Raw genomic sequence first — 25,965 nt, forward strand, 5'->3', positions numbered from 1 at the left:
ATCTAACATGTTTGCCATGTTGTATAGTTTATTTAAGAAATTGCTTAGAGTCATGTTCATGTCATCAGCCCTTTAAACATGTTCCTCCTAATTTTGAACTCATCTCATCTCATTATCTCAAGCCGCTTTATCCTTCTACAGGGTCGCAGGCAAGCTGGAGCCTATCCCAACTGACTATGGGCGAAAGGCGGGGTACACCCTGGACAAGTCGCCAGGTCATCACAGGGCTGACACATAGACACAGACAACCATTCACACTCACATTCACACCTACGGTCAATTTAGAGTCACCAGTTAACCTAACCTGCATGTCTTTGAACTGTGGGGGAAACCGGAGCACCCAGAGGAAACCCACGCGGACACGGGGAGAACATGCAAAGTCCACACAGAAAGGCCCTCGCCAGCCCCGGGGCTCGAACCCAGGACCTTCTTGCTGTGAGGCGACAGCGCTAACCGCTACACCACCGTGCCGCCTAATTTCGAACTATTGATATGAAATATTCTGATTAACTGTTTGCTGAGTTTTAAACCTCCATATTTTTGCCTTTAAAAACCACAGAGGATATGGAATGGATGGGCTTTTAATGTATTTAGTTAACCATAATTTTTTCAGCAAGAAACAGAGTTAACAAACGTTTACTTGAAGAATGTTGAAAAAAAAAGGAGAAAATTTTTTTCCTTCCAGTGGTGTTCATAAATCGGAGACTTGGGTTTATCTTTGTTTAACCATTAAGAAAAAACTTCATAAATTATCATGATTATGATACATTGGCTTGTATAAGTACTCATTGTCCTTGAACCTTTCCGCATTTTGTTGCACTGCGACCTGGAACTTAAATTGACATGAAACTACACAAAATATGATTCAATATTCATGTGCATCCTGTTTATGTTAAGCAGTACCTCTCTCTCTGGATTGATGTCTCTTCTACAGTCTCTTCTCGAGCAAGGCGTGGTGAGATCCTGCACCAGCTTGTACAATACACCTGTCAATCCAGTACCTAAACCTGATGGTACCTGGCGTTTTACACAAGATTTACATAAGATTAATGAATTGATTGTTTCTTCTGTAATGTCACAGGTTCCTGCTCATCATTGCTGTTTTTCCATTAATGATCTCTGTTCTGCCTTTTTTTTCACGCACATGAGGAGATAGCGTTTGGACTCAAGGTTTCATTTACTCTCCTGCTGTTTTTTTCAGCTGTAATTCAAATTCATAACACACTCTGTGACCTTCTCCCTCCCTCAAGACTCTGTGGTCTGTGTGTTCTGGTATCTGCTGAGTCACCAGAAATCTGCCAAGACACTGACACTTGCGTCTGCTTCAACATCTGGCGCATAAGGGCTTTAAGGTTTCCAAAACCAAGCTGCAATATTGCATGGACACTTAAGTATTTGAACTTTTGAAGTTTTGAACTTTCTCAAGGCTGTCATTCTAGACACAAAACGCCCTGCAACTAAACATGCACTGATGTCTTTTCTGGGTCAGAAAATGGATCCCTGACTGCTCTTTATATGACAAGCTTCTCTGTTCTGCAATCTCTCATCACGATCCACTGCAACATCCTTTGCTCTGGACTGACGCTATGGTGGTCGCTTATCACTCCCTCAGAAGCACCCTTTGTTCCGCCCCTGGGGTTACCTGATCACTTCAAGCCCTTCCACCTCTATGCCTGTGAACACCAGGGCACAGCCTCTGGGGAGCATTGGGGGGGGGGGGGGGGGATTGCAGCATTGTGTGTTTTTATCCAAAACATTAGACATTGTTGCTCAAGGCTTACCTGCGTGTCTGGGGGCTGTCTCCGCATGTGCTTTGATGGTTTTAGATGCGGAAAAATTGGTTTTGTCTCACCCATTGATCTTGCACTCGTCACATCAAGTTAAACAGGTGTTGCAAAATTTACAGACCCATTAAATTAATTTATCGGTAATTTAATAGATAATTAAATTAACATATGACTATTTATTCTCTGTTCTACTAACAATCTCGAAATTCGTGTCACATCCTCTTTTGATAATGTAGGTCACGCTCTCGCACGCCTCCTTAATTCTCAGGATGACACTTGGGATGACATTGATATTGGCTGTCTATCAGGTCTGATCTCTCTCCTCCAGCCCTCTAGGGATGGGGGAAGTATTCTTTGTTGGTGGTTCTTGTTCTAAACCCTCAGACGGTGTATAATATTTATAATTTACAATATTTATCATACCTCTGTGGTTACTCTGTGTGTTCACTGCCTGATATTCTGCATGAGACATACGGTCTTCCTTTCTCATTTGATTTTTGTCATCTTGATTGTGGACAAATTCTCTAAAAGGGTAGAAGTTTTTTCCTGTTTTCGAGAGAACACGAAGGTAGTTACTCGTACTCTGGCAAAAGAAATAGTACTTAGTTATAATAATAATACTAATATATTTTATTTATAAGTGCCTTTCAAGATACCCAAGGACACTGGACAGTAAAAAAGAAAACAAACAATAAAAGCAGAACAATAAAATAACAACAATAAAATAATAAGAACTCAATAATAATTATTGTTATAGTTATGGGGTTTCAAATGCCATAGACTCAGACAAAGGTACCCCTCTCACCTCAAAAGTCACACAAAACCTTTGTAAGTATCTCTAAACTAAACTGGTGTTTTCACATTCCTCAATCCTCTGATATCGTAGAACGTACTAATCGAAAATTGAAAGACAAATTAATTAAGGCCATGCAGGACACAGGTTTGGCTCTGTAATCCATAATTCATTCTGGCTGAAATTCGTGTGACACCAAGAAATTATTTTTGGAAGACCTTTCCCTCTCCCCTGGAAGAAGGGAACTCCGGCTCTGGGTACCTCTGATTTTAAAACACATATGGATGAGTATTCTGCAGCCCTTATAAATAAGTTGCATAAAATTTGTACCAAGGTCAATAATACAATATTATCTCCACCACACACCCCTTTCACGTGGGAGACAAGTGCTGGTGTGACTTTTTGAACGATTTGGACAATTGGGAAAACCTAGATATAGTGGGCCTGCAGACATAGTCGCCATTACTTTTACTGCTGTTTTAACTGATCTTTTTCCACAGTGGATCCATGCCACGCGATTGAAGAAGGCTCCATAACAAAGTTGTGTTACAATGAAAAGTTTGCTACTCACGTTTTCTCTGTGTTCCTATCTAGTCTCCCTCTGGCCAGTTTTCTCTCTCTCTGTCTCTCTATTTCTGAGCTCTACACAGATTCGACTGAGAATCCTCAAGACGTTGTGACCAAAGAGGGGAAGAGATCTTGCGCCCCATTTGGAACCAATCATCCTCACTACAACCATGACAGTCCTCATCACGGGTTTCGTGACTTCATTGTTGCTCGGGGCAGGGTTACCCGCCTGAGCCTTCAGGACCACTTCATTGCTCGGAGCAGGGTTACCCGCTCGAGCTGGACTTCATTGCTCGGAGCAGGGTTACCCGCTCAAGCTGGACAACATCTTCTGGCAATTTGCTAACTGGACTGCACAAGCGCACACCACACGAATGTGTTATGTCTGTCATCTGATGCCGTTTTCTACTATTATTACACATCTCTATGCTCTGAAACTCTGTATTCTTTACAGGACTCTGTTCTCACTATAGGTCGATATGCCTTCTAATTTCATTTTCCCTCACTGTTTTAGAACATATTACTCTGAAGGAAGTAGCGTGTATTTGGGACGAATTAAGAGGTTTTGAGTTTCTCTAAGCTCCGGTGAGATGGGACAAGGGCTGATCGGGCATGCCCGCCCTCTGAGCACCAATATATGTCAAGAAGGGCAAAGATTAACTCAAGATTAATTCTCGATGTAATCACATATATGATCATGAGGTGATAATGATCAAATATGATCCTAGGATTTGATAATAGTGATACTATTATCAAAAGGGGGGATTGTTAGGTTTATATAAGTATTATTCTTGACCAAGAAGGCAGTAATATATTTGTGGAAAAATTAAGGATTAATTTCTGTTCAGTTAAAATGACCTTCTGTCTCGGCTGGACATTGTTTGGGAACATTTTGTTTATTTTTATATGAGATGTTTTGCTTATGACTGTCTTTGTTTAGGTTTGTTCTTATTTTTTGTTTACTTTCTTATAACATATCTTTGTTGAAAAATTCCGTATGTATATAAGCAATGACCTTTAAAATCTGTTTGTACCTTGCTATCATGTCATATGATCAGAAATATGTCATTATGTTATGATTTACACACACACTGATGGAGATTATTTGACCTGCCCCAAGATCAAGCTGCTCACTCGCAAGTCAAGCACACACACATACATCTGAACATTCCATCAGAACAGTGATGTAATTAAAATGTGACCTGCTCACACACACACACACACACACACACACATAGACACAGATATCAAAATGATGTCACTTACTCACACCCTCCCATAGAGACACACACACACACACACACCCCTCTCTGAAGTCACATACAAACACACACACACATTCGACAGACGCAATAGCCGTTTGGAGAGATTATAATTTGTTATAAAAGGTGTTTGTAATATTTCATCTTTGGCGAGAATACTGTGAATAAACAGCAGTGAAACCGATCTCTGGTTCTCTGTTTTTTTGCGGTGTTCCGTCCCAGAATTCTGCAGGTGGTACGAGGGCGGGGGTCCCGAGAAGTAAGTTGACCGATTGACCGTTTCCGACTGGGTGAACCCTAACAGTGGCTGAGGGCTGACAACCGCGACGCCGAGGGAATCATCAATCTGGTGGCTCTGGAAAAATTAATCACCCGACTTCCCGATGGAACAGCAGAGTGGGTCCAGTGCCATCGCCTTGCATCGCTGGATCAGGCCATCGAGCTGGTGGAGGACCATTTGGCGGCTGTTCCGATGGCAGGACAGCATGTCTCCTCTTCTCCCCTCCCCTCTCGCTCTCTCTCTCCCTCCCCTTCTGTTCCTTGTCCTCGCCCCGTTCCCCCACCGTGGAGGCGGGGGCAGGCTCCACCCCAGCTGGCCCGCCGCACCCGCGGTACCCTACCGTTTCCCACTTCCATGTCTGTCTCTCCCCCCGTCAGGTGAGTGAGCTTTGGAACACCGGTGCAGAGAGAGAGCCTGGGCCGGTTTGCTGGCGCTGCGGGGAGCCGGGGCACCTCCAGCATCAGTGCTCTGTGATGGAGGTGGGCGCGGTGGTCCAGATCCCCGATGTGCCAGGGACTGCCCTCGATCGGGCTGGAGCGTATCGCATACCGGTGAGTATCCAAGGGGATACGTATCAGGCTTTGGTGGACTCTGGCTGTAATCAGACCTCAATCCACCAAAGCCTGGTGCAAGACAAGGCATTGGGGAGAGCACAATTGGTGAAGGTGTTGTGTGTGCATGGGGATGTTCACAACTACCCTTTATGGTGATGATACACGGGGCAACTTTTTGGGCAATGTTGCCGAGCAAAGTTGCTGGCAACGGGCAACTAGGTGAGACACAAGGCAACTTTTCAGGGCAACAACAGTTAGCAACGGCAGTTTACAGTTAGCTAAAAAAAAATTGATGTCTTAATTTTTGCTGTGACCATTTAATCAAGCTGTCTGTTGTTTTTTAGAGCTTTGGTGAGGTAAATTCCTCCATATAGAATATTAAAATAACAACTTACCGGCATAAAAACAGATGAGGAGTCTCTCCATCTCTTCACTCCACTGACACTGAGCAGCCGCCATATTTGTTTGAAATTTCTGATCCGAACCTCACCGGAGGTCACATGACTCAATACTCGCGTTCTGATTGGCTTATCTCAAAAAGTTGCCAGAGATTATCAAAACCATTCAGAAAGAAGCAATGTTTCCCAATCTCAATAGAAAAGAGTCAAAACGCAATTGCCCAGCAACATTGCTCGGCAACATTGCCCAAAAAGTTGCCCCGTGTATCATCACCATTAGTGTCGGTCCACATTCTATTTTGAGAGGAGAAATTTAGAGTAAAGGTGGCGATTAATCCTTGCCTTACCCACTCGATAATTTTGGGGACTGACTAGCCAGAATTTTGGGAATTAATGACTCATTTAGTGAAGAGTGGGGCCTGCCATAGTTCAGCAGGGGGAGGTCCTGGTGTGGCATTGGTGGGAGCAGTTGTCACAGAGCCATCTACGTCATCACCGTGTCAGAGTGAGGAGCAGCAGGCTCCTCCTCCCTCTCTCGGGGAATCCCTCGCGGATTTCCCATTAGAGCAGTCGTAAGACGAGACTCTGTGGCATGCATTTGACCAAGTGAGAGTAATCAATGGTCAAACGCTCCAGCCAAACACCGCCCCATCCTTCCCCTATTTTTCCATTAGGAAGGATAGATTACCGTATACCGAGTGACGCAGGACACTCAGACTAAGGAGCCGATCACACAGCTTTTGATCCCAAAGAGCCGCCGGGACTTTATATACCAGGCGGCTCACTTTAATCCCATGGCTGGACACTTGGGGCAGGATAAGACACTAGCCCGAACAATGGCCCAGTTCTATTGGCCAGGGATTCACGGCGATGTCTGTAGGTGGTGTACAGTGTGCCGCGAATGCCAGTTAGTTAATCCAGCGGCCATTCCAAAAGCGCCTTTGTGCCCTCTGCCATTAATCGAGACCCCATTCGAAAGAATTGGGATGGATCTCATCAGGCCATTAGATCGGTCAACACGAGGGTATCGCTTTATTTTAGTTCTGGTGGACTATGCAATGTGATATCCAGAAGCAGTGCCTCTTCGCAATATCTCCGCACATAGTATTGCGGAAGCAATCTTCCACGTCATCTCCCGAGTTGGAATCCCCAAAGAGATTCTGACTGGTCAAGGCACTACATTTATGTCACGCACACTGCGTGAACTGTATGGGTTACTGGGAATTAAGCCGATCCGCACCAGCGTTTATCACCCACAAACGGACGGCTTAGTCGAACGGTTTAATTGCACCCTCAAAAAACATAATTCAAAAATTTGTATGCGAGGATGCACGCAACTGGGATAAATGGCTCGAGCCCCTGTTATTCGCAGTGCGAGAGGTCCCACAAGCCTCCACGGGGTTCTCCCCATTCGAATTATTATATGGGCGTAAGCCGCGTGGCATCCGAGCTGTACTGCGGGAAAATTGGGAGGAGGGACCTTCAACGAGCAAAAACGAAATTCAATACGTTATCGACCTGCACTCAAAACTCCACACACTCACACACCCAACCCAGGAGAATTTGTGGCAGGCCCAAAAACGCCAATTCTGCCTGTATGACAGGGGCATGCGCCTTAGGGAGTTTGCACCAGGAGATAAAGTACTTGTGCTGTTGCCCACGTCGAGCTCCAAATTGATTGCCAAGTGGCAAGGACCCTTTGAGGTCACACGGTGAGTCGGGGACGTTGACCATGAGGTGAGGTGAACGGACAGGGGTGGGGCACTACAGATTTACCACCTCAATCTGCTAAAACATTGGAACGAGGAGGTCCCAGTGGCATTGGTGTCATTGGTTCCGGAGAAGGCAGAGCTGGGGCCGGAGGTTCAAAAGGGAACATTGACATTGCTTACCACTCTGGTCCCCTGTGGAGACCACCTCTCCCCGACCCAACTCACGGAGGTTGCCCAGTTGCAGACCGAATTTTCGGACATGTTCTCACCCCTGCCTGGCCGCACCCGCCGCATAGAACACCACATTGAGATGCCCCCGGGGTGGTAGTGCACAGCCACCCTTACAGGCTGCCCGAACACAAGAAAAAGGTGGTTCAGGAAGAACTCGAGGCCATGCTCAACATGGGCATCATCGAGGAGTCCCACAGTGACTGGAGCAGCCCGGTGGTCTTGGTTCCCAATGCCGACGAGTCGGTCCGGTTTTGTGTGGACTATAGAAAAGTCAATGCGGTGTCTAAATTCGATGCGTACCCAATGCCTCTGTAGCGGTTCAGTGTTGGTGGGTGGAGCACAGAGGACGGCAGGACAGAGATCAGGTTCAACAATAGCATTTATTGCTACACTTTTCAGTCTAACAATCTTTCAAATAGACACACACACGACTGGCGTCTGGTTCGGGGATGAGCTCCTCTGCTCTCCCTCTTTAAGTAGGGCGCGGTCACTGGGAAGACACACAAACACAGGTTAATTGCTCTCAGGTGTAGTGATTCTGCCACTTACCTTCCCTGACTCCGCCCTCCTGTCACAGACCGGCACTTGACCACGCCCCCACTGCCACATACCACCACCGCCCGACTCAGGCCGGACAGCTGTCCGGCCTGCAGCCGACTCCCCCCCCCCTGACCATCTGCACCCCCGGCCTGTGGACCACCTTGAAATTAAAGGGTTGGAGTGCCAGATACCAACAGGTGATCCACGCGTTGGCATCCTTCATGCGGTGGAGCCACTGGAGGGGCACGTGGTCCGAACAGAGGGTGAAAGGGTGCCCCAGCAGGTAGTAACGGAGGGCGAGGACCGCCCACTTGATTGCCAAACACTCTTTCTCTATGGTGCTGTAGCGCCCCTCAAGCACCGACAACTTCCTGCTGATGTATAAGACTGGGTGGTCCTCTCCCTCCACCTCCTGGGACAAAACAGCCCCCAGCCCTCTGTCCGACCCAGCGGTCTGCAACATAAAGGGGAGAGAGAAGTCAGGGGAGTGTAAAAGTGGCCCCCCACACAGTGCAGCCTTTACCTCAGAGAAAGCCCGCTGGCATTGCTCCATCCACTGGACCGGATCTGGTGCCCCCTTTTTAGTCAGATCAGTCAGCGGGCTGGTGACGTCTGAATAATTAGGTATAAACCTCCAATAATAGCCAGCCAGCCCCAGGAACTGTCTCACCCCCTTTTTGGTCTTGGGCCTCGGGCAGGCCGCAATTGCTGCCGTCTTATTAATTTGGGGACGCACCTGCCCGTTGCCCAAATGGAAGCCCAGATACCGTACTTCCACCCGCCCAATCACACACTTCTTTGGGTTGACTGTGAGCCCCGCTTGCCTCAGCGACCTAAGGACGGCCCTCAGATGTTCGAGGTGCCTCAGCCAGTCATTACTATAGACGATTATGTCATCTAGGTAAGCGGCTGCATAAGTGGCGTGGGGGCGGAGGACCCTGTCCATCAGCCACTGAAATGTAGCGGGCGCCCCAAACAGCCCAAACGGAAGTGTGACGAATTGGTGTAATCCGAACGGTGTGGAAAAGGCCGTTTTTTCTCGGGATAGAGGAGTCAAGGGGATCTGCCAGTATCCCTTTGTCAAATCCAGTGTCGAATAAAAGCGAGCCGTGCCTAGTCAATCGAGCAACTCATCAATACGAGGCATTGGGTACGCGTCAAATTTAGACACCGCGTTGACTTTTCTATAGTCCACACAGAACCGGACCGACCCATCGGCCTTGGGTACCAAGACCACCGGGCTGCTCCAGTCACTGTGGGACTCCTCGACAATGCCCATTTCGAGCATGGCCTCGAGTTCTTCCCGAACCACCTTTTTTTTGTGTTCGGGTAGCCTGTAAGGGCGGCTACGCACTACCACCCCCAGGGGCGTCTCTATGTGGTGCTTTATGAGGTTAGTGTGGCTGGGCAGGGGCGAGAACACATCCGAAAACTCGGTCTGCAACTGGGCGACCTCTGCGAGTTGGGTCGGGGAGAGGTGGTCTCCACAGGGGACCTGAGGGATACCTGACGCCAATGTCCCTTTTTGAACCTCCGGCCCCAGCTCCGCCTTCTCTGGAACCACCGACACCAACACCACGGGGACCTCATTCCAGAGTTTAAGCAGGTTGAGGTGGTAAATCTGTAGCGCCCCACCCCTGTCCGTTCGCCTCACCTCGTAGTCGACGTCCCCTACTCGCCGTGTGACCTCAAAGGGCCCTTGCCACTTGGCGACCAATTTGGAGCTCGATGTGGGCAACAGTACGAGTACTTTATCTCCCGGTGCGAACTCTCTAAGGTGCGTACCCTTGTTGTACAGGCGGACTTGCCGTTCTTGGGCCTGCCGCAAATTCTCCTGGGTTAGGTGGGTGAGGGTGTGGAGTTTTGCGCGCAGGTCCATAACGTATTGAATTTCATTGTTGCTTTGTGAAGGTCCCTCCTCCCAATCTAGAATGCTGCGCGGCTTATGCCCATATAATAATTTGAACGGGGAGAACCCCGTGGAGGCTTGGGGGACCTCTCGCACTGAAAACAGCAAGGGCTCTAGCCACTTATCCCAATTACGTGCGTCCTCACTTACGAATTTTTTAATTATATTCTTAAGGGTGCGGTTGAACCATTCAACTAAACCGTCCGTTTGTGGGTGATACACGCTGGTGCGGATTGGCTTAATACCCAATAACCCATACAGTTCGCGCAGTGTCCGTGACATAAACGTGGTGCCTTGATCCGTCAGAATCTCTTTTGGGATTCCAACTTGGGAGATAACGCGGAAGAGCGCCTCCGCAATATTGCATGCTGAGATATTGCGCAGAGGCACTGCTTCCGGGTATCGTGTTGCATAGTCCACCAGAACTAATATAAAGCGGTACCCTCGTGTTGACCGATCTAATGGCCCGACGAGATCCAGCCCAACTCTTTCAAACGGGGTCTCGATTAATGGTAGAGGGCGCAAAGGCGCTTTTGGAATGGCTGCTGGATTCACTAACTGGCATTCACGGCACACCGTACACCACCTACAGACATCGCCGTGAATCCCCAGCCAATAGAATCGGGCCATTATTCAGGCTAGTGTTTTATCCTGCCCTAGGTGTCCAGCCATGGGATTAAAGTGAACCACCTGGAATACCAATTCCCGGTGGCTCTTTGGAATTAAAAGCTGCGTGACTCGCTCTTTAGTTTGAGTGTCCTGTGTCACTCGGTATAATCTATCCTTCATAATCACGAAGTAGGGGAAGGACAGGGTGGCGTTCAGCTGGAGCATTTGACCATCGATTACTCTCACTTGGTCAAACCATGTCGCAGAGTCTCGTCTCGCGACTGCTCTAATGGGAAATCTGTGAGGGATTCCCCAATAGAGAGAGGAGGGGCTGGCGGCTCCTCACTCTGATGTGGAGATGACGTAGACGGCTCTGTGACAGCTGCTCCTGCCAAAGCGACACCGGGACCTCCCCCTGTTAAATGGCAGGACCCACTCTCTACTAAACGTCATTAAACCCCGAAATCCCGGCCAATCAGTCCCCAAAATTAAAGAGTGGGTAAGGCGAGGATTAACCACTGCCTTCACTATAAATCTTTCCCCTCGGAAAAAAATGTGGACTGACACCAAAGGGTAGCTGTGAACGTCCCCGTGCACACACAACACCTTCACCCCCTGTGCTCCCCCCAATGCCTCATGTTGCACCAGGCTTTGGTGAATTGAGGTCTGATTACAACCAGAATACACCAACGCCTGATATGTATCCCCTTGGATACTCACCGGTATGCGATACGCTCCGGCCCAATCGAGGGCGGCTCCTGGCGCGTCGGGGATCCGAACCACCGCGCCCACCTCCATTGCCATGCACTGCTGTTGGAGGTGGCTCGGTTCCCTGCAGCGCCAGCAAACCGGCCCGGGCTTCCTCTCTGCACCGGTGTTCTGGGGCTCACTCACCTGAGGGGGGGGGGAGAGACAGACACAGAAGGGAGAAAAGGGAGGGCACCGCGGGTGCGGCGGGCCGGCTGGGGTGGTGCCGGCCCCCGCCTCTGTGGTGGGGGAATGGGGCGAGGACGGGACACAGGAGGAGGGAGAGAGAGAGAGAAGAGGAGAGAAGAGAAGAGGCCATCTGCTGTCCTGCCGCCGGAACAGCCGCCAAATGGTCCTCCGCCAGCTCGATGGCCTGATCCAGCAACGCCGGGCGGTGGCACTGGACCCACTCCGCGGTTCCTGTCGGCAAGCGTGCGATGAACTGCTCCAGCACCACCTGATCGACGATCTCGGCGTCGCGGTTGTTGGCCCTCAGCCACCGCCAGCAGGCATCCTGGAGTTGCTGGCCAAACGCGAACGGCCAGCAGACTTCCTCCAAGCGCAGAGCGCGGAAGCGCTGGCGCTGCTGTTCGGGGGTGTGCCCCACACGCTGGAGGATGGCCTGGCAAAGGTCCGCGTAGGCCAGCCGGCGGTTGGCGGGGAGCTGTAGCGTGGCCAGCTGTGTCTCTCCCGTTAGCAGGGGGAGGAGGCGCGCTGCGCGCTGATCCATTGGCCACCCCGAGGTCTCCGCGACTTGCTCAAAGAGCGTGATGAAAGCCTCAGGGTCATCCTGCGGGCCCATCTTTGTCAGGGTGAGGGAGGACGGACCCGCGGTGGAAGCGTCGGTTGTCCCCACCGATGCGAGGAGGTGCCAGAACGCCTGTCAGTCCTCTTGCTGGGCCAACACCAGGGCCTCGAAGCGCTGCTCCTGCTCCTTCCGGAGAGTGACTAGCGCCTGGTGCTGGCTTTGCTGGGCTGTGGTGAGGGCGTGGACCAGGTCGGCAAATGGGGAAGACTCCATGGGGCGGTTTGGCATTGGTGCTCCACGTCCCGGGTTTCAGCACCACTGTAGCAGTTCAGTGTTGGTGGGTGGAGCACAGAGGACAGCAGGACAGAGATCAGGTTCAACAATAGCGTTTATTGCTACACTTTTCAGTCTAACAATCTTTCAAATAGACACACACATGGTTGGCGTCTGGTTCGGGGATGAGCTCCTCTGCTCTCTGGTCTCCCTCTTTAAGTAGGGCGTGGTCACTGGGAAGACACACAAACACAGGTTAATTGCTCTCAGGTGTAGTGATTCTGCCACTTACCTTCCCTGACTCCGCCCTCCTGTCACAGACCAGCGCTTGACCACGCCCCCGCTGCCACAGCCTCGCATTGATGAGTTGCTTGATCAAATAGGCATGGCTCGTTTTTATTTGACACTGGATTTGACAAAGGGATATTGGCAGATCCCCTTGACTCCATTATCCAGAGAGAAAACGGCCTTTTCCACACCGTTTGGCTTACACCAGTTTGTCACACTTCCTCTTGGGCTGTTTGGGGCGCCCGCTACGTTCCAGCTATGGATAGGGTCCTCCGCCCCCAAGCCACCTATGTGGCCGCATACCTGGATGATATCATAATCTATAGGAATGACTGGCCACGGCATTTAGAACACCTAAGGGCCATCCATAGGTCGCTGAGGCAAGCGAGTCTCACAGCCAACCCGAAGAAGTGTGCTACTGGGTGGGTGGAAGTACGGTATCTGGGCTTCCACTTGGGCAATGGGCAGGTGCGTCCCCAAATTAATAAGACAGCAGTGATTGCGGCCTGTCCGAGGCCCAAGACCAAAAAGGGGGTGAGACAGTTCCTGGGGCTGGCTGGCTACTATTGTAGGTTTATACCTAATTATTTGGACATCACCAGCCCGCTGACTGATCTCACTAAAAAGGGGGCACCAGATCCGGTCCAGTGGACAGAGCAATGCCAGCGGGCTTTCTCTGAGGTAAAGACTGCACTGCATGGGGGGCCACTGTTGCACTCCCCTGACTTTTATCTCCCCTTTGTTTTGCAGACGGACGCGTCGGACAGGGGGCTGGGGACTGTTCTGTCCCAGGAGGTGGAGGGGGAGGATCGTCCAGTGCTGTACATCAGCAGGAAGCTGTCGGTGCGTGAGGGGCGCTACAGCACCATAGAAAAGGAGTGCCTGGCCATCAAGTGGGCGGTCCTTGCCCTCAGCTACTACCTACTGGGACGCCCTTTCACCCTCTGTTCGGACTACGCGCCCCTCCAGTGGCTCCACCGCATGAAGGATGCCAATGGGCGGATCACCCGTTGGTATCTGGCACTCCAGCCGTTTAATATCAAGGTGGTCCACAGGCCGGGGGCGCAGATGGTTGTGGCGGATTTCCACTCCCGTTGGGGGGGAGTCAGCTGCAGGCCGGCCGGCTCCCTGGCCTGAGTCGGGCGGTGGGGGTATGTGGCAGTGGGGGCGTGGTCAAGTGTAGGTCTGTGAACGGAGGGTGGAGTCAGGGAAGGTAAGTGGCAGAATCACTGCACCTGATGTTAGTTAACCTGTGTTTGTGTGTCTTCCCCAGTGACCGCGCCCTATAAAAGGAGAGAGAGAGCAGAGGAAGGGAGCTCTCTCCCCAACCAGAAGACTTGTGTGTGTGCGTGCATGTGTGGCTGGGAGAGTGTGAAAAGCTGAAAAGCTACAAATAAAAAGAGTTTTTTGAACTCAGTTCTGGCCTGACGTACTTCTGTGCTCCACCCACCAGCTCTGGTCACTACAGCAAAATTTATTCAGTCTTTTTGGAAGGCGTCTCCATTGTCAGTGCTTTGTAACAATCATAGGTGAAACTGTAACTATGTCATCAAACATGGGAAAGTTTTCAGGATGGAGGCGTGATTGTCCAAGATAGATGTCCATAGAGGTTGATGACATTGCAGTGTTCAGCTACACAGTGAGGTTTTGTTCATGTTTATAGTTTACAGAAAGTCACTGTGGAGCAATTTGCATCTTCTCTTTATACTATGCATCTTAAAATTTGCAAATTGGAAACATAAAAAAGAGCATTTTATAATATGTGTATTTTAATGCTTTAATACCTCTCTTTATAATGAGTGGTTCAGCTTTCTCTGTGGTGACCTTTACAGCTGCAACACATAAAAAAGGGGAATTTTTTTCAGTGCATCTCCTAATGAACAACAGGATCGGGAGATTTGTTTGAATGGACAAGCAATAATATGGCCTGAGGAAACTAGAAAAGACATGCACATATGTATGTTTTTATACCTTTCATTGTAACATTTACCCTCTTATCCAAATCTTCATGCTCTAAATGAAAGGAAAATAAAGGCTGTGAGAAATTTAAACACTACATTCCTGGAATGGAATTTTATGATAAATTCACAAGATGATTTCAATTCTTAAAGTAGGTGACTTTATGTGACCATGTGTTTCTTTATGATGATGTTCACCAGTGTATCACCTATACATTTAGTTCATCTGATCCATTCTATAATTCAGATTATTAGATTCCTAATGTAGTCTAATCATTAGGGGGTCATTTGGCTGGGGCAGCCTCCGATGGAAAGGGTGGAAAATGGACCCCCACTTTGATCCCATCAGGTGACTCCTGGCATCAGGATATGGTCACTGGTGCAAATGGCTTAGCCTGGGGGCATGGGGCTAGCAGCCCAACCTCCCATTATCAACCTACTGCTATGAATATCAGATGAAAAAAGACCTGGCTCCCACAGGCCTGGCAACAACCTTCACTCACATGGTGGCACAATGGCAGGCATAATGACAGTCTGCCTCAAAACCCACAAAGGAAGGGGCCCCCATTTCAATCTCACATGCCATCCTATCCACATAGCAACTTGGAACATCCTCATCCTGAACCTGCCTGGGCATTCCTCACTTCTTTTTGCTGAACTCACCCATTTGGACATTTCTATTGCTGGATTTCAGGAAGTTAGATAGGCTGGCAGCAGTGTGACACACATCAGTAGATATCAGCTGCTATGGAGTATCCACAACAACTTCTGCACCCACGGCTTAGCCATCACCATCCACCACCACCACCACCACACACTGTTGATAGCTTCCCAGAAGCCACTCAGCCCACATATACCCTATGCCTGCCTGAAAGACTCCATCTTTTCATGTTATGTGCCAATGGACATCCCCAAAGATGAAGCTAAGGATGCCTTCTACCACCAAATAAATGGCAAGCTCAGGCACATTTCCTGGCATGATATTACCATCATACTCAGGGACATGAATGCCACAGTTGGTCCACACTGTATCAGTCTTGAGCACATCACCAGACTGCACCCTTTCTCCTTTGCCACTACCAACAACAAAGACAACCACATGCTGGACCTCTGTGCTACACGCAATCTGAAAATCTGGCACCTACTGTATCATCATCAGTTCCACCGCACCACCTGGCACTGCATCCAAGACCACTGATCATATTTTGATCAGTATATGCTGGAGGGTTCCCTATGACTACTGGGTTTACCACAGTGCTGAGCAGGGCAGTGCTGATCACCATTTTCTCACTGCCACCCCACATCTTTGCCTTCACAGAAACACTCCTCCAGGTCCCACCCTCTGTCATCCTCCTGACATCAACAAGCTTCATTACCCTCTCTTTGCCCATCACTACTCAGGTGAAGTCACCAACTGCTTTGGCATGCTCAATCAGCCCCAGAGTCTCGAGGATGACTGGACCCAGATTCACTCCATTTTCATCCCCATGGCCTATGAGGTGCTTGGTGAATGTTGCTCATGAAAGATGCCAATGCTTTCCTGGATTTGAAAGACCATTGCTAGCAAGCTAGGCTCTGGGGATACTTGCAGGACTACCATGAGAAGACACAACGTGTGACAGAACCAAGCTACTTGGCTTCATTGGATTGCCAATGCTGCTGAAGTCAGATTTTGAGCAGGGAATCTCTGGTTAGCCTACAAGTTCCATCAGGGAGCTGTGCCAGTCTGGCAACCAACATCAGTCATCCCCCCACTTGTAGACGATGGCACCCTGTTTACTGAAGCCTCAGCCAAACTACATCAATGGTGTTATCATTCCAGCAACCTCTGTAAGCCCCCACCATGTCTAGCTGACAAACTGTAGCTGCTTGCCCATTCAAGCACCATAGACAAATCCATCACACTAGAACCATGCAACATCAGAGAGATCAGAAACACCATCATGAAACTCTGTTCTCGTCATGCCCCAGGTATGGATGGCATCTCAGGCAAAATGCAATAGGTGGCAGCTGATTTGTTTGGCTCAACTTCAACAACTTTGCCAGCACATCTCGGGAAAAGAGCAAGTCCCACCTGAGTCATGCTCTGCTTTTACAAGAATAAGGGTGACCAGCAACATACCTCCAGCTCTTGTCCCATCTCACTACTCTCTGTGCCCTCCAAGATTGTTATGGCCATTGTCCTCAGATGAATTCAGCCTCTACTGCTAGCCAAGTGCTGCCCCAATAAGCCAGCTTCACACCTAGGTGCTCCACCAGAGATTGCATCCTTGCTCCAAGAGTCTTGGCATAACAATGGAGGGCATACTAACAACCACTGTACATGATCTACATGGACATGAAGGCTGCCTTTGACTCCTTGCACAGGAATGCTCTATGGGTCCTTCTCCAGGGTATCAGAGTCCCTCCAAATACATCAGTATCCTCTGGGATCTACACACCAACACAACCTGCAGGGTGCAAGCAGAGGGTGGAACATCAGACCCCTTTCTTACCACCTCCAGAGTCCAACAGGGCTGCATCACCACACTGAACCTCTTCAGTGTCATGGTTGACTACTAGCTGAACAGCATGATAGAGCACTGCCTTGATCTCAGCATCAAGTACTGTCCACTTCTCTGATCTCTGCAATGGAAACAATGTTGTGCTCTTTGCCACACTTCTGGACACCCTGACTGAGTCCTTAGAGGTGCTAAGTGAGGAAGCTTCTCCCTTTGTCCTCACCATCAGCTGGGCAAAGACAAAACTTCAGTCCATGTCTGACTTTCTGCCACCCATGTCAAACCTGATTAACACTGAGGAAGTCAAGGTAGTGAATTTGTTTACCTCCGTTCTAAGATCACAAGCAACTGCTTGCTGGACCCAGAGACTGACCAACCTTCTGCTGACTTGTCCAAGTGTGGTGCAGCAGCATGATACACAGTGCCACCAAAATTCACATTTTCACCATCTGTGCCCTTCATGTCTTTCTTTACAGCTGTGAAACATGGACCCTCTCTGCCACAACCAGTCCCTGCTTTGATGGCACCAAACCTGCCAATGTTACATCCTAGGTATCCACTGGTACTATCATGCCACAAATGACAAGGTCAATTCAAGAGCGGGCAACTCTAGCCCCATCCATCACCATAAAATGGGGCAGACTGCAGCTTTGTGGCCATGTTGCAGATCTTGGGGATGAAGGAAATCTTTAATAATGTAATTAGACTGCACACCAGGGTAGAACCCTATGTATGAAACAATGAGTAAACACTGGGTAACCTGTTTATTCCTTAGAACCCTTGTCTACTTTTGTGTTTTGTTTTGTTTTTCACTTTCCTTTTCAGGCCTTTTCAGAATGTCGTAGGTTACAAAGATATATACTATATATTAAATATATGTTTTTATCAATAAAAATGTGCCTCTGAAAATGAGTGCATTTTAGCATGTAGAGCAAAAAGTTGTGATTTCAGTGGAGGTATTTTCAAAATAAGTGTAGCTCTCTAATATTTGGGAATGCATACCCATTGATGGAGGGGTATTTGATGATGTAGTATTGTGAAAGAACATATGACTAGTGTTAGATGGAAATATTTTTCATTCTCTTCCTTTAGCTTCCTGCTGGTTTCAGTAAGTAACAAAACATTTGGGATGTGATGTAATTAGAAAATTTTCAACTTCCAGATGGTAATATAACAGCACAGGATTATTGATTAATTTTTCTATAACAGCATACACCCAAGTGTTATTACTTGTTTAATTAAAGCTAAAATGTGGACTAATGTTTTCTATAACAATCCTTGTTGTACAGTATTGGGATCTGGTAGAGGCTGACTTTTTTTAATGTAGTTTTTGTTACTGCAGATTTGTTTCTCAGACTGGTGAGTGTGTGTTTCCAAGTGAACTGAGCTGCTCCAACCTGCTTAGTGTTCACAAATTATATACACATTGCTACAATAAATACTGACCAAAGGACATATTAAATATCTACCCACTCAAAGGTACCATTGTTTAGTTTAGTTCTGTGGCCTTTTTGGATGCCTGTACTTACTAATGCTTTATACACTGGGCATATAAATCTGACACAAACCTTTCCTACTTTAAGGTTTAATATTAGATTAACAATTGTGATTCTCACCTTTAGTTTCTACAATCTTGGTTATACCCTCTTTAGGCTTTTCTATTAGTTTCACCATTTCTTTCATCATCTCTTCTTTCTTCTTTTCTTTTTCTTTCTCTTTCTCAACTTTTTTCTCTTTTTCTTCTGCAGCCTTTTGAGCTCGCATTTCTGGAACAATGCACAAGTCACGGTTCTTTTAAAATGCAGAATCTTTGTAGTTGATATCAGAAGTTTGTCCCACAATGTATGAGCACAGAGGTAAAGTAAATGAATCACCTTGAATGGCTTTGTAGACTTCCTCCCGAGCTTTTTTCTCCTTGGCAATTCTTTCTTGGTCCAGAACTAAAATTCATATGAACAGGTTACATGAGAGAGATGTTTTAAAATTATGTATATGAACACAGAAGAACTAAGTCACTTAGTAAGGCAGCAGAAATGATGTGAAGCTGAAAAAAATAGCTGAAAAATATGATGTAAGAGCAAAAAAAATGCATCAGTATTTAAATAGCAGTATTACAAGTGTACAGACACTTATAAAGTTGTCTTTATAAAATTAACAGATAGCATAGCATGCAGAAGTGTATGATTTGAATATTGTTACAGAGTACTGTACAAGTGAAACAAAATAGACAAGGTGCAAATGTGGAAAAAAAACACTTTGAGATGGATGAGGTCGAGTTTTTATGTTTGAGTAATGCATCTTAGGAAGCTGATGTAGATTTAAACACTGGTTAAAATTGAAGTGTATCTGTTCTGTGAAAAAAATGCTCAAGAAATTCTTCACATTTGAATTGGTCTTCAGACAACAACATGAGAAAGAGTCGAGGGCGAGATAATGACAGTTACAGCTAAATAATAAAAATAATATAAAATATTAAAAATTGAAATATAAAAATGTAAAAAGCATTAAATCAAAAAATATAATATTTAAATGTAAAAGTAAAAATAACTGAAATATCTGACAAAAATGTACAAATAAATTAAGTAAAGTCTGGTATTTAGTTATTGATATTTTAGCGCTTCTGTTAATGATGTCAGCTCTAGTAATGATAGTCCAGCTGTTTTTATTTTTTATTTTTTATTTGTTGTGGATATAATTATTTGGTCATTTGGATGTAATTAATATAAATATGTCTAAATTAACTTAAAGTGGGTTGACATTAATCATGAACATTCACAAAATTTACTGTAGAAAATGGGACCAGACTTTTAATGTTTTCTGTTAAAAAAAATAAAAAATCAACTGCATGTGACCTATCCGTGTCAAAGCTGGTCCCTTCAGTTCTGACCATAAAAAATAATGAAAAAATGAGGACAAAAATGTGAGTGGGGAGTGGGGGGAATAATACATAGATAATAGATGTATTATCTATTCATGTATTCATGTATCTATCATGTATGTGAAACAATAAGTACATCCCATGAAAATTGTAGATTTTTCTCAAAATATTTAAACAAGCAAAAATGTCATTCTCTTTGATACAGTGCCTACAGATAAAGGTGATATAGTCCAACAAACAACACATTACATTGACATTTTGTAGTCATTATCATAATGTAAATAAAGAAAATATCAGTCAAAAAAGTAAGGACACTCTGGGAAAAGTAAGTACACCCTTACATTTATCACATTTTCAAGTCCATAAAATTATAATCAGGTTTCCCAGATTAGATGCCATTGATTAGAACCTCCTGCAGGTGGAGGTGCAGGTGGAACCAATCTTAGTTAAACCTGACATCTAGGGTCTGGTGTTCTCTTTGCTATTGAAGTGTGTGGTATCATCATGCCAAGATCTAAAGAGCTCTACCCGTATAAGGACCTCAGAAAAAAGGTTCTATCTCTGAATCTGGCAAGGGATTTAAAAAGAGCTCTAAATTATTAAAAATAAATCATTCCAATGTCAGGAAAATCATCTACAAGTGGTATAGATTTCAAACAACTGCCAATTTGTCCAGGACTGGCTGCTCCTGCAAATTCAGCCAGAGAGCAAGCTGTTTGATGCTAAAAGAAGTCTCCAAGAACCCTAACATTTCATCACTAAATCTGTAGGTAACTCTTGCAACTGTTGGTGTGAAAGTGCATACATCTACAATCAGACAGAGATTGAACAAATTTCACCTGCATGGGAGGCATGCCAGGAAAAAAGCCTTTGCTCTCCAAAGGGAATGTTAAAGCAAGTTTGCCAATGAACCAGGCCTTTTGGAATAAAATGCTGTGGACAGATGAAGCAAAGGTAGAGTTGTCTGGCCATAGTAAGAGTACACACGTGCCGCAGACCAAAGACGGCTTTTCAGGAGAAGAACCTCATACCAAGTGTGAAGCATGGTGGTGGAAATGTTATGGTTTAGGGTTGCTTTACTGCCTTAGGGACTGGGCAGCTTGCAGTCATTGATTCAACTATGAATTATTATTATGAGTGGCACGGTGGTGTAGTGTAGTGTCACCTCACAGCAAGAAAGTTCTGGGTTCGAGCCCAGTGGCCGACAGGGGCCTTTCTGTGTGGAGTTTGCATGTTCTCCCCGTGTCTGCGTGGGTTTCCTCCGGGTGCTCTGGTTTCCCCCACAGTTCAAAGGCATGCGGTTAGGTTAACATGGGGCAGCCTTGGGCTGCAGTGCTCTTGAGCAAGGCACCTAACCCTCAACTGCTCCCCAGGCACTATAGCATAGCTGCCCACTGTTCTGGGTATGTGTGCGCTCATTGCTCACTTTTGTGTGTGCATGCGTGTGTTCACTGCTTCAGATGGGTTAAATTCAGAGCATGAATTTCACTGTGCTTGAGTGTGTGTGTGTGTGTGTGTGTGTGTGTGTGTGTGTGTGTGTGTGAGAGAGAGAGAGAGAGAGAGAGAGAGAAATAAAGGCTTCTTCTTCTTCTTCTGAATCATTTCAAAGAGTGCATGAAGATAATGTGAGGCCATCTGTTCAAAAGTTGAAGTTGAACCAGAGATGGACCTTTTAAATAAGATAATGATCCTAAGAACACCAACAAATCCACCAAGGAATGGCTCAAAAAGAAGAAATGGAGAGTTATGGAATGGCCTCATCAAAGCTCAGATTTGTTGTGAAATGTTGTGGGGAAATTTGAAAAGGGCATTACATGCAAGAAAACCATTAAAAATCTCGCAACTGAAGGAATTTTGCATGAAAGAGTGGTCAAAAATTTCAGCAAGCCAATGTCAGAGACTGGTGGACAATTTTATGAAATGCCTACAAGAAGTTATTTCTGTCAAAGGGGGCAATAGTAGCTTCTGAAGCCAAGGGTGTACTTACTTTCTCCACAGAAGAATATTACATCTGTTGATATTTTTTGTTGAATAAATTATCAAAAGAGCTCATTTTTCTTGTTGTTTTATTCAAGCACATCACCTTTATCTGTAGGCACTCGATGAAAAGAGTCAAATGTTTGCTCATTCAAAAATGTTGAGAAAAGTCTACAAGATCCATGGGACGTATTTATTTTTTCACATGAATTTTTTTCACATGAATCTATCTATCTATCTATCTATCTATCTATCTATCTATCTATCTATCTATCTATCTATCTATCTATCTATCTATCTATCTATCTATCTAAATTCTTTGCATTATCACAAAGCTTGTGTCACACATTGGCAGTTACTCTTATTTGACCAATGTTTAATTTTGAACAATAGTGACACCCACACCATTTCATCAAGGAATTAATTACAGCACTTTCTAGAAGTCTTTGAGGCATTATTACAGTTACATATCAGTGTTTACCAAATGATAAATGTTATAAGCACAGTTATAATGAGATATAAATACTTGAGCTCATATTCACAAGTCCATATTATTACTTGTACTCCATACTGTTGCAATCATTAATACATCCATCTGCTAATGGTGCAAGAAAAAATGAAATGAGCATTTATTTGAAACTCATTTGGTTTAATTTCTACTGATATTTGAAACTACTGGGGTGTGTTTCCAGAAACAAAGTCTTAGTGGGTAGCAAACAATTTCATGAAGGACATATGTACGTGCCTATTTTGTAATCATTTTCTGAAAGTCTTTGTTAACAGACATTTAAGAAAAAACATGTTCTTAATACATCTTTGTTGACCTAACCCCCAAATTAGTCTGCCAAATAAAAGCAGTACTGGTACCCCTCAAACCACTGGTGCCCATGGAAGAGAATAATAATCAAAACTAGAGGAAGAATTATGTCCAGAAAAAATATCATAGAAAAATCACACGTCAGCATGAATTTTTTTAAATTATTATTTATTTTTAATGTCTCTTGGTATGGTCATAATTCTTCCACTATCTTTAAATAGCAGCACAAGTTGATGCTCAAACATTTGATTCACAGCCCAGGGGTTAACAGGGTACATGGATCAATGATTAAAACAGATAATATTGAATCTTGGTTTGGCCAACTACATCAATGAGGGTATGGAAATGGCTATCTTTTTGAGGTAGAACTGCAAAGTTAAAATAAATAAGTACTGAGTGAATAATGTTGATCTGAACCTTTAGGGAACCCCCCCAGATCAATAAACATTAAAGACAAGGAAGAATCATCCCTCTAAATATAGTTAACTTTGAGACTTTTGTGATTTCTTGCTTCTTAACAATAAATAAAAGAACTGATTCAAGATTTCATATGATGAGATAAACATTTTATACCTTTTTCATTCTCTTCATGAAGATCATCTTCTTGATCATTGGTTTTCTTGATCGTTGCTCCATGCCTTACATGATCTCTTTTGACTGGTTGTCTCTTTTGATCATTGTTGTTATTATTTTCATCATCAGTCTGAATAACATAGTCTCCTATATGAAACTGAGCATAGTCCACATTATCTTTTGATTCTACATTTTGGGGATCTTTGCCATTATCTTTCTTTGCTGCTTTCTCAACCTGGTCCTCCATTACTTCCTTAATATCTTCTTTCTTTGCTTTTTCTTTCTCTTTATCCTTGACTCCATCATGAGCACCAAGAGGTGATTCAGTATTTCCTAACTCCTGAACAACCATCTCAGTATAAGCATACATTTTAGTTTCTTCTTCATCAGTGTCTTTTGTAGGAATTTGTGTTGAGTTTATTGGTTTCTCTTCATTAACAACAAAAGAAACATCAAGTGATTCCATTTTAAACAGGGTCTCAGAGAAAGTTACACTTGTCCTGGATTGGTCTTCATCAGTGTTTTTGGTTGCAAGTGGTTTTAACTCATCAAAAAGAGATTCCTCCTTAATTGTGGCATCTGAGAACATGTCACCAGTTTGAGTCTTAGTTTGCTCTTCATCACTCTCGTTTGTCACAGTATCAGGTAATGTTACTGGTCCCTCATCACCACCAGTATCAGAAACTGTTTCAACTGGTTGTTTTATCATGGTAAGTTTTAATTTTTTCTTTTCAACACTTGAAACTGTGAATTCTAAAGATTCCTCCTTAATAGTGACTGCTGAGTAAGTGACACCAGTTTTAGTTTGGTCTTCATTAGTTTTGTTGGTTACACTATGGGATAATTTTACTGGTTCCTCTTCACCAATGACATCAGAAACATCAATATTTCCAATAGATTCCTCTTCACCAAGGCCATCTGAGTGAGCATCTACCCTAGTTTGGTCTTTGGGGTCAACTGTTGACGTTGATGTTAATTTTGTTGGTTCCTCCTCATCAGCAACATTATAATTATTAACTTTCTCCTCAACTACAACCTCTGACAATATGTAATCTGTTTGAATTTGGTGTTCCTCTGCCTTCTCATTTTCTTGTTCTTCATAATTGAGAGAAACACTGGCAGTTTCAACTGTGTCTTCATCTGCCGTCTCAGGAATCGACTCCATTATCACTTCACCAATAGCGTTACCCAGTTCAAATTCATGTGAGTCAATTCCCTGATGCATGACTTCTTCCTTTAATCCAGATGCTTCCTTGTCATCTAAAACATTAGCAACATCTTCCATAGGTTCAGCTGGATCTTTATTGCTCACAAAATCCAGTGATTTTGCCAAGCTGACATCATCATCAGATACCTTCCTTTGGTCCTTCACATCTGTAGTCTCAATATTGTTTGTGTCCCATTTAGTAAAATCTGTCTCCAAAAGCTTGCTTTTCAGTCTAAGATAGGCAGCATCCTTTTTCCTGCCCATTATCTCTGCAACTGTTTCATGAAGCCATTTTGTGTGGTTACAAACTTATAATTTGATGAGGTGTAAAATTCCAACTCAGTCTCATGCAACATTTGTAGGATGTTCAACAAGCAAGACAAATCGCTTGAATTGAATTTAGACAAAGAAAGTTATGTATAACTCCACCCTTCATGTTAAACATCTTTTCGTAATGCTTATGTGAATTGTGAGTCATGATACTGTCTAAGTAAAATGACTGATAATTTCAGCTATAAAACAAGTTTACAGTATATCTGTTACAATGGAAGATAACTATGGTGAAACTAACATGTTTCATATTAAAAGCATGAAATGTATCAAATGTCTTTAATTAATAACATTAAAAATTGTTAGTTTTGGAAAATCACTATTGTATAAAAGGAATAAAACACCTCAGGATATGCTGTTATTGGAAAAGAAACAGTTTGGAGTGGTAACAGTAGCCCCGCTTCAGTACACCACACTATCTTTGACTATTTTCCTATAATGACACACCCCAAAGTGTTTTATTCTTTACTTAACATGCAGAGAAGTGCAAATGTTTGAATGGCAATGATCTCAGCAGTGTTCATATTTTGCATTTCAAACTGATGAAATATAGAATAGAATGCAAATGTTGTAGATAATCTACACAACTCAGGAACTAATCTACATTTTTTTTTACACTTTTTTTCCTTTTTCCCCCCTTCCTCTCTCTCTCTACACGCTGTTTTGCACTGTTATTGGAGATGCTTTAATCTCATTGTACATGTGTATAGTGACAATAAAGGCATTCTACATTTCTAAATGAATTTAAAAGTTTTACTTTCAGTCATTTTAAAATATACAATATACACAATCTAGATTTAACAGTCGGGGTAATTAATAAATTACCTAATTAAAATGTAGTCATACCATAGCACTGTTGAATTCTTGAATCATATTGGTCAGAAGGTGTTGATTAATTTTCCATAACAGCAGCTCTGAGAGTCATACCAGCTGCAAATCACATGTTTATATGCACTCATTCTAAGAGATTATTGTTTCTAGAGGAACAAAACTATAAGGAGATGTTTATTTCACATTTTTTTGGAA

General features: G+C 44.8%; 1 protein-coding gene across 9 annotated transcripts in view; it reads right to left on the reverse strand.

The window, feature by feature from the left end:
* si:ch211-266g18.10 (titin) overlaps positions 1-25,965 on the reverse strand; it is a 92,932-nt gene that overhangs the window by 51,533 nt on the left and 15,434 nt on the right. For 6 of the 9 annotated variants that reach the window (XM_060933684.1, XM_060933686.1, XM_060933683.1 and 3 more), the window contains 4 exons: positions 19,032-19,097; positions 18,774-18,923; positions 14,670-14,711; positions 14,483-14,530 (listed from right to left, as the gene is read on the reverse strand). In XM_060933684.1, coding sequence (XP_060789667.1) covers positions 14,483-14,530; positions 14,670-14,711; positions 18,774-18,923; positions 19,032-19,097 — 306 coding nt within the window. Of the gene's footprint in view, positions 1-14,482; positions 14,531-14,669; positions 14,712-18,773; positions 18,924-19,031; positions 19,098-23,402; positions 23,639-25,965 lie in introns of those variants that run through there. The other 3 variants (XM_060933687.1, XM_060933680.1, XM_060933685.1) reach the window with 3 other exon arrangements.

Source organism: Neoarius graeffei, chromosome 11, assembly GCF_027579695.1.
Source record: "Neoarius graeffei isolate fNeoGra1 chromosome 11, fNeoGra1.pri, whole genome shotgun sequence".
NCBI lineage: Eukaryota > Metazoa > Chordata > Actinopteri > Siluriformes > Ariidae > Neoarius > Neoarius graeffei.